General features: G+C 43.0%; 1 protein-coding gene across 2 annotated transcripts in view; it reads right to left on the bottom strand.

The window, feature by feature from the left end:
- Positions 1-490: 490 nt before the first annotated feature.
- Positions 491-9,612, bottom strand: part of nlrc5 (NLR family, CARD domain containing 5) — a 33,997-nt gene continuing 24,875 nt past the window's right edge. For both annotated transcript variants that reach the window (XM_084555713.1, XM_084555714.1), the window contains 14 exons: positions 8,647-8,730; positions 8,467-8,550; positions 7,869-7,955; positions 7,469-7,543; positions 7,272-7,355; positions 7,101-7,184; positions 6,124-6,207; positions 4,017-4,100; positions 3,716-3,799; positions 3,546-3,629; positions 3,390-3,467; positions 2,707-2,790; positions 2,483-2,566; positions 491-2,383 (listed from right to left, as the gene is read on the bottom strand). In XM_084555713.1, the coding sequence (XP_084411839.1) occupies positions 2,302-2,383; positions 2,483-2,566; positions 2,707-2,790; positions 3,390-3,467; positions 3,546-3,629; positions 3,716-3,799; positions 4,017-4,100; positions 6,124-6,207; positions 7,101-7,184; positions 7,272-7,355; positions 7,469-7,543; positions 7,869-7,955; positions 8,467-8,550; positions 8,647-8,730 (1,162 nt within the window). In that variant the 3' untranslated portion in view covers positions 491-2,301. The remainder of the gene's footprint in view (positions 2,384-2,482; positions 2,567-2,706; positions 2,791-3,389; positions 3,468-3,545; positions 3,630-3,715; positions 3,800-4,016; positions 4,101-6,123; positions 6,208-7,100; positions 7,185-7,271; positions 7,356-7,468; positions 7,544-7,868; positions 7,956-8,466; positions 8,551-8,646; positions 8,731-9,612) is intronic.

Raw genomic sequence — 9,612 nt, 5'->3', positions numbered from 1 at the left:
GTTGTCTGTCTCTCTATGTTAGCCCTGAGATAGACTGGCGACCTGTCCTGGGTGTACCCCGCCTCTCGCCCGATGACAGCTGGGATAGGCTCCAGCAGACCCCCGCGACCCTTAACAGGAATAAGCGAAGATGAATGAATGAATGAATGATTTACCAAGTATGACTAAAAGAATTGCAGTTTTATTCATGGGACTGGACCTTTGCACAGGCCGAGGCTGCTGCACCAGCGACCACCACAAAAGGGAGCTACGGTGAAACTACATGAACATTCCTCAGTGACAGGACCAGCTGCTATTTCAGCTCCTGCTGCTGGTGTCAATCAGAATGAAACTAGAGTAAGGACAGGGAGCTACATGTACTAAACGTAATGTATATCATATGTTTTCAGTGGATTTGGAGCTGTGGCTTTATTCCACAACTGTTCATCACCACTGTCAGAAGAGGCAGATCAACGTCATGTAAAAAGAAATAAAGAAAAAGAGAAAGACGTCGTATTTCAAACAGCTTTTACTTGGCTTATTCATATTTTTTTTTGTTTGTCTTTAATTTGACAAAAGAAATAAAAACCTGATTTCAATTCACATTGTAACAGAATGAAAACAAACAGCGGACTTTGCAAAATCGAAATGGAATTAAAAAAATAAACTTTTAGACTGCATGCAACTTGTTAAAAAAAAAGAGCGTAAATCCAGTTTCTTTGCAAAAATAACAAGGAAACTGGGTGAATGGGAGACGGACGCAGAGCAGAAAACAAAAAGAAAATAAGGTGCAGTCATTTGAAAACAAAACAGCGTCGTTAATTACACAGTTTCATGAATGCACCGTACTGCATTCACAAAATACGCTCAATAGCCATGATATGGAGTCACATGTTATCATTTTATCATTCAGCTTCATTACACTGCACTTGGAATTACAGCAAAAATAAATAGCTTTAATAAAAAATATATAACAGCTGTATTAATCTCCTTAGCAGGAATAAATACGCAAACTTGATAGAGGCCACAACCTAGAATGAATGTTACTGCGAGTTCATGGTTTGTTGTGTTTGTGCTGATGTGGCCTCTAATTATTGTAAACACATTATTGTGCAAAGTGACTCACTTTCACAGAAAACGCTTCCTGAAAAACCTCCAAGGCGATAAACCCGGCTCGAGTCGAATTCCTAATGTATCTGTACTGGGGCTTCTAGCGTCTCGTTTAATTAGATTTTTAGTGGTTTTGATTTATTGTCGCCTGAATCGTATTCATGCTTTTTCTGACTTAATTTTTAATTTGGTGGAGGAAGCTGCTGGAGGCTTTCTGCAGGGCGACCGTTGTGCACCATCATGTGGTCTGAGGGCTGCTCTGCTGCACAGACGAATAAAAACAGCAGAGAGGGCTCGCTGGCTGCCCCCAGTGGAAGACTTCAGCATGTCACGGTACCTCAAGAGAGCGTGGACACTAAGTTTATGTTCACAGAGCTGCTAAAAAACACAACCTCCCATTTTTTGAGATATTTTTTTTTTTGGCCCGCAGATATCCTCATTCTGAATTTACAATTAATTATTTGTTCAGCACCAGGAAAGGTGCTATTCCTGCACTATGCCGCACTTTAAAGTTGTTCTTTTAAACCTAATATTTTAATTTTGGTCCATTTGATCATTTTGGTTTTTATGGCAACTTAAAAACACCTCTTGAGTGGCTCCTTGTGTACACTTACTTCCTTGTATGCAATATCAACAAGGACTTCTGATTCGGGTATTTTGGCACACGTGTAATATCTACTGCTTCCTTCATCAGTTCTTTCCTTTGCGCGCCCTACATCAAGCCCTGAGTCGTTCGCCTGCTAAATTATTAGCCAAGCACCGGTGTTCGGCGCCTTAAGCCAGGAAGAATTCTGTGTACATGGCGTCCCGCGGTGCAACCACAAGGTCACAGATTCAGTCTGAATGCCAACGTTCCAACTTTATGATTGGTCACGCCCGGTGTGGCCCGTCATAAAGGCTGATGGTTAATTACGCCGGCTTACCACTGTCAAAAAAACCAGTGCATAGTCGTACATCCAAGTAATCTCAAAGAGAGAAGCTTTCTTCTCTTAAAAAACAAAAACCAAAAGCTGTACATGTGCACTTCGATGCAAAGTTAGAAAGCAGCTCTTTAGAAAATTAGCAAAATGGAGGAAAACTCTTGTGCTCAGCAGGAGGGGACGTGAGACTAGTGGTTGAAGTAATACTCCGCTGATGCTGCGATTCACCTCTGCAGGCGCCGCTGAGCAGGAAGGCTTCTTCTCCACCTCTTCTACAGCAGGACCGATCACATTAGGTGGACGAGAAATTCAGCCTCCTGTCGCTCAGCATGAGCCCGTGCGCTTCGCTCTGGGTGACTTTGTTCCTCCACAGCCTGAAAGCACAGAGGAAGACAATTTAATCTTCTCAGTGTTGGAATTTATTACACGGCAACAAAGCGACGTGGAGTCAGCGGACGGCACATGCAGTTTACCTGATGAGTTGCAGAGCAGGGCAGGACCGTAAGGATCGAACCAGGGCCTCCGCTCCTGAGACACTCACGCCGTTGCACTCCAGACTAAGAGAAATAAACAAAGTGTAAAGAACTGCAAGCAGAGACCGCGTCCAGGTGCAGCTGGGATTCGGAAATGAAACTGAGAAACTGAGGAAACACTTGTGGGTTCATGCACGTTTTTTTTTTTTTTTTACGGCACTCACTCAATCCGGGTCAGCTTGAGACAGAAAGGCAACACTCTGGCCAGCTCCAGCGCCACTTCATCACCGCAGTTATTCCAACCAAGACTGGACAGAGGGAGAGAAGACATTTGTGTTCAAACAACTTCTGAGATCACGTCTGAAAATGTCCGATCAGAGTCAAGAATGAGACACTGATTATTATTATTATTGTCTGTTTTCTTTTGTGCTTTTATTACATAGTTGCGTGTGTGGAGGGAGACAGGGAGTAAGGGGGGCAAGAGAGACGGGACGGCGCGCAGCAGAGGGCGCAACCTGGAACTGAACCCAGAGCTAAAACTGAAGCACACTCTAAATTAAACTTGAGGTGAACGGCACGCAAGGAGCGACAAATCGGCACCTCACGATGCAATGCTCCTGGAACAAAAAGTTCCTGCATGAAAGGAAACAGCTCGTCTGGGATACAGCAAGAGCTGCTACTAGCTCTAGGAGGCTAGGAAGAATCACGCTGATCAGCTGGTCTACAGTTTATTCATTCAATGTGATCATGCTAGTGTGAAGATATTTGTGCGTTTGAATGTTCACACGAGGTAGAGAAGTAAAATCTACTTCTTGTGCTCTGCCGGCGGTGCAGATTTAACCACTATACCTTCACGTATTCTACTGCCAGTTTATTGAATCTATTGTGACCTTTTTCCTCGTCTTACCTCACATCGTTTACGAGGGGACAGTGGGCGAGACCGGCAGCGACAGCACGCAGCTCTGACGTCCCAACAGAGGTCAGACTGAACGGGAAAGAGACAGTCGGTAAATTGAGTTACCCAGATCTGCTGCGATCTTAAAAGTGACCAAACTTGTCTTACTTGATCTTTTTGAGGTTCTTCATGGAGATTATTGCTTTGGACAGACTGAGAGATCCCTCGTCTCCGATACGGTTTTCTGAAATACTAGATGAGACAAACACAAAGGACATGGAGCGACCCATAGAAGTAGTACATGTCGATGAGAGGGTTTAAAAGTGTGAGAGACTTACTCTAACACTGAGAGACGTGTCAGTGATGGAAGAACAAGGGCCATACTGGCAGCAGTGAGGTTGCCAAGATGGTTACTGGACAGACTGGAACAGAGAGTAGAAATGTTTAAACTCTGTCCTGACATGAATATGAACAAGGCGCATGTGCAAACTACTTTTCCTTGCAAAGGTCACAAGTCTGAGGACTAAAATTGAAAAAGATCTGAGTGATCATTAAACTTCTTTAGCCATGCACGGTTGCACTGGTGCTCCAGAAATGCACGCGTACAGGGACGGGCCTCAGATAAAAACGTTTCCTTACTTGAGCTCCTCCAGGTGACTGCAGCTCTTCAACGCGTTGAGCAGCTTCTCTCCTGAGTGGTCACCGATGAGGTTCTTTGAAAGACTGGGAGATAAACACACAACGAAATCAACAACTATATAAAACGTGTGGAGGCATCTCGTACAGCATGGCCTGCAGCAAAGGTGTATATGCTTGATCCTACCACTGGGTGCCGCTAAAGTGCCCCCTTTTTTTTTTAATTTAATATTATTTTTTTATAGAATTCCACAAGAAAATTGCATTTTTAGCTCCAGCAAACTTAGATTTAACTTAAATAAAAGTACAAATACAACAGTTTAAAAAGACTCCATTACAAGTACCATTAAGGGACAAAAGCGTCCTCCTCAAAAATACCATAAAAATAACACGTTATTTTTTTAAAAACTTTTTTTAACAAAAATCTTTTAATTAACTTCAGTCCTAATCATAAATACCAAATGTTCAATTAATTTCAATTTTTTTTACCCTTTAAATTTCAGTGTTTGTGAATGGCATCACAACTTTTTCGTTAAAAAAAACCCCAAAAAGATTTCTTAGGGAGATTATTAGAGACTTGGATATGTCAGTGATTAGCAGCAACATTGATTTTGGTGGATTGAAAGGAGTATAGTGGGATTTGAGTTTGAAATATCAAATTCTGCTCAAAAATACAAACCTGTGCCAAATATGATAGCAAAAAGAATGACTACCGCTAAGTTAGAAGTGTTAAAGTACATTAAAAGTATTGCTTTAGTTCCTCTGACTCATATATAATTATAATATTCTGACTGATATCATTAGATTATTAACACTAAAGGATAAGTGTGTGAGAATTGTGTTTTACTCTTATAGAGGCTACAGGTGGCGCTAGTGTGGCCTCTTTTATATTCAGCTTTACGAGAGGGTTATTAAAAAAAACAAAAGTAACGACACACAAAGCCTGTATTCATTCTTGTGTCTCTAATCTTTGACTTCTGGTAAAATATGTGATCGTTTCAACCTCTACTGAAAAGAAGTCGTTTCAACTTCAAGACATCTGAAATGAGCATTTTGAAAGGAGTGTAATTTAAACACAGCAATACCGACTATGAATCGGTGAAGGACAGTACAAAGGTCAACATTTAAACATGTAATGAGCGAGTAGCACCACCACAACATCACAAGACTCCAGGGCCAAACGACCTTCCGCTGGCGGTCACTTTGACACTCCGGGAAGGACGGACCTGCTGCCGGCAGGGGGACAGCTGGGCCCCATAAAAACAGCAACGACAGTCCAATAAAATGTCTGGCATGTCTTGGACGTCTTTCACCACACACGAGTATTTGACCAGGCAGAGAGTGCGACATCTTAAGGTGCAGTTCAATTGTACTGCCAATGTGTTAGATATTAAGATATTAATGGAAGGAGAATTAGCTTTATAAAAGTGAATGTAATTGGCTATATACAGTATAATAATATATAATTTTTCAACTTTTACGTGGTAATTGACAAGAAACGTGTCACCACAGTTAAAGTGAGACACAGGAAAAATTAAGAGGATATGAACCTTTAGGGATCTGAGCTTATACTTTTGATTTTGCCTTAATACACCACATAAAAACAGCTAGCTTAACTTCACCTGTATGATCTGATAATTATTCTTTTACTTTAACTGACTTTGGTGCCTCCACCTTGATCCACATCAGACCTCTGTCCTGGTTCCTCTCAGCTGCTTCCACCACGAGCATATCGAAAGAAACTCAACACCTGCCCGTCATATCTCCAGCTTTACAAAAACCAGGAGAGAGTTTCAAGCTGCCAGTTCATGGCAGCGCTCCAGGTGACCTCTGGCGCTTTGAAAACATCCCCACATGATCTGATCACGCACTACCAAAGCTTAAGGATCTCTTTCTGCAGCTGAGCCAATGCTCTTCTTGTTAATAAGTTTATCTGCAGGACCATAATAACACAGACTGCGTGCACGTTTGCATAAAATAAAGTGAGATAACATGCCGGACATGCGGCACTCTGGGGTTAAACTGAACGCAGACTTCATCTCAAAGCTAATTGGAGTAAATAAAAACGGCAGAACAGAAACCACGACACAAATAGGGTGTAAATCAGCACCTGATCTTCTTGAGTTCTTTCCAGACAGGAAGGAGTCCGGTCAGCTGTTCTGTTCCTTCGTCAGCCATCCTCCAACCGTCCAACCTGAGAAAGAACACGATGCCAACCTTCATTAAGCCGGAACCCAAACGAGATTAACAACATACGCCGCGTGCTTTGCGTATGTGAGAAAAGTTCGCTCTGTCTCCTCTATGTGTTCAAGTCCCTCCGTAGCAGCTAGGAGATCCAGCGCACTGTGGGATGCTAGTTGTCCCATCGCCGTGGAAGTCTTATTCAGTCTAATGCACACACACAATCAGTTTTATCACTTAATCAAGCAGTCAGGACTGTTTCACTTATACCAAAGTATTAGTTTACATCCTACAGGTGACAGCCAGGGCATAAAACTTTACTTATGTAAATATGATATGTATTTCTACACTATGTAAACAAGGTTTGCGTATGTCGTGCATGATCTGACCTTGCGGCGTGCCAGTTAGTAACAGTTTACGGCTTAGCACTATGAGAGAACAAGTAATGACAAACGATGATGTCCCCCAGGGGGGAGGGGGAAATCTAGGATGAGAGGCTACTAATTTCTGACAGGGTCTCCTACAGAACTGATGACATGCCGGTATGAGGGGCTGCGCCAGCTCCGGCCGCAATGTGAGCAGTGAAACGGCAGCCCTGGCCGCGGCGTCGTAAATAGACGGGATTATTAGAGTGGTGCTGGATACATGTGAGCCGAGTGCGACCGTAGCTGAACAAGCAAAGACGTCTGCCAGGGATAGTTCCCCTGGCTTAACTCCATGTAATAAATACGTCCCGTGGAGTACGAGGCGCAGAAAGCGGTGTCAGGTTTTACTTTATTAGCCAACAAAATTGCTTGCAAGAGTGGAATCCTTATAGGCTAATGTGATAATTAGGCCATTAACTTATGTATTGGGTTAGATGCATTAAACTTTTATAGGAGCGTTACAGTAGACCTTATTTCTTACTTGAGTCTGCGTATAGAGGTCGTTCTCCTTAAAGCTTGTTGCAGACACGTCCTGCTCTCCTCATGCAGATGCACACAGTCCAAACTTGGGGTGCACACACAAACGCACATTAACGCACAGAATCAAATCAAACATTTCTGGTTCATTTCTTTGCACAGACGCATGTCCTACCAAAGGTCCTCCAGTCCGACACACTGCCCCAGCGCCTTGGTGAGCTGCAGCTCTCCAGCCACGCTCCACATACAATGGGACAGACTGCAGAAGAGAAGTTAAATGGTGTTGGTGTTTGTATACCGTATGAAGTGGTTAAAAACATTTTATGCGACGCCCACATGTAAGTTCAGTATTTAGTCGATTGGAAATTTTACTTGAGAGATCGTAGACGGGGCAACAGTGCGCTCACACTCTGAGCTGCTGCGTCGCTGATCATGTGGCCTGATAGACTAGCAGAGAGAGAAAGGACAAGGTTAGTTGAAGGGGGAAGCAGTCAGTCAATTAAATACAAACGCTACAAAAGATCTAAGATTATTTCATCTGTTTGGAATGCTAAATATCTGTGAGATGAACTTTTCAAGGAAATCAGGCAAAAGAGAGCTGCACCGGCCAAGGGATCAAATCTCCAGTGGACCCTGAACTACACACGGTGCACTATCATTGTAGACATAAATAATAGGAGAGGAGGAGAGCTGTTGCATTGGACTTTAGTAAGGGCAATGAGAAGAAGTGGAAGGAAAATGATTGAGATATGTCAAGAAAGGTGTGGCTCACTTTAATTCCTGAATGCTTGCAGACAGCCGACAAGCCTGTGTGACCCTCTCCACCACCACGGCCAATGTAGACTCTTTGGAACCAATACTGCATATAAATAGATAGATAGACAGACAGATAGATGAACATATTGAGTATGTGAATAAATAAGCAGAGACTGTATGTTGAGCAACTGGTCCAATAGTGTGCAGTGGAAGTTGTGGCGCAATAGTACAGTAGTGCAGAACTGCTCTTCTGTCACACAGATGTGAGCTGTTGTGCAGCGTTATTGCAAACGGCAGGAAGTATTTCCTGAACCGTTCCCCTTACGACAGGGGTGTCAAACTGATCCGTGAAAGGGCCACTGTGGCTTACTTGAGTCTGCGTATAGAGGTCATGCAGCACCCATGCAGTGGGTGTGGCTGGCAAGTTTTGGTTCCAATCAAGCAAGAGGACACCTGAATTGACTGTGTGAAGGCAGTTCAGTTGATTGATTGAGCCAAGTCAGGTGTGCTGCTGCATGGTTGGAATGAAAACCTGCAGCCACAGTGGTCCTTTCACAGATCAGTTTGACACCTGTGCCTTACGACAGCAAAGATGACTGTGAAAAGGCTCTAACCTGAGAGAAGTGAGATTTGGCAACGAAGGTAGAATAGACCAGAGAAAGTCAGCTCCCTCTTTGTCCAGACTGTTGCTGGAAAAGCTGCAAAGAAAGACGACTTGAGTAAAAAGACATACAAGTTTTGCTTGAATGAGTTAATACAGAATTATGTTCAAAGATAAAATATAGAATACTGACTCCAGCTCTGTCAGTAAAGGACAACTCTGGATGACGCTCCTCATTGATGCAAGCTGGTGACCATCCAGCGCACAGTCCACGAGACTAGAGGACAGGATAAGACAGGAGACATAAACATTTGCTGTTTTGTTATTCTCTGTGAAGATAGATGCAACTCGGGTCTTTTAAAGGGTGTCATTCAAATGAATAAAACAACAATGTTAATGTTAATATGTACATTAATATTTAAGATCTACACTGCCTGGACAAACACAAAAAGTCTCCACCTGGATTTAACTAAGCAAATAGGTACGAGCCTCCTATTGGATAATTACTGCATGGGTGATTATCTTTCAGCTGGCAACAAGTTATTTAACCCCAAATGATGGAATGACTAAAACTGGGTTAAGAACTGTCCAAAGCATTATTAAAAACTGGAAGGATAGTGGAGAACCATCGTCTTCGAGGAAGAAATGTGGTCAGAAAAAAATCCTGATTGATCGTGATCGGTGATCACTTTAATGTTTGGTGAAATCAAATGGAAGAAAAACAACAGTAGAACTCAGGGCTATGTTTAATAGTGACAGTAAGAACATTTCCACACGTACAATGAGAAGGGAACTCAAGGGATTGGGACTGAACAGCTGTGTAGCCTTAAGAAAACCACTAATCAGTGAGGCTAACTGGAAAAAAAGGCTTCAATTTGCTAGGGAGCATAAAGATTGGACTCTGGAGCAATGGAAGAAGGTCATGTGGTCTGATGAGTCCAGATTTACCCTGTTCCAGAGTGATGGGGGCATCAGGGTAAGAAGAGAGGCAGATGAAGTGATGCACCCATCATGCCTAGTGTCTACTGTACAAGCCTGTGGGGGCAGTGCTATGATCTGGGGTTGCTGCAGTTGCTCAGGTCTAGGTTCAGCAACATTATGTTGTCCAAAGAATGAGGTCAGCTGACTACCTGAATATACTGAATGACCAGGTTATTCC

Source organism: Chelon labrosus (genome assembly GCF_963514085.1).
Source record: "Chelon labrosus genome assembly, chromosome: 11".
NCBI classification, from domain to species: domain Eukaryota; kingdom Metazoa; phylum Chordata; class Actinopteri; order Mugiliformes; family Mugilidae; genus Chelon; species Chelon labrosus.
This window is presented reverse-complemented; position numbering and strand designations above follow the sequence as displayed.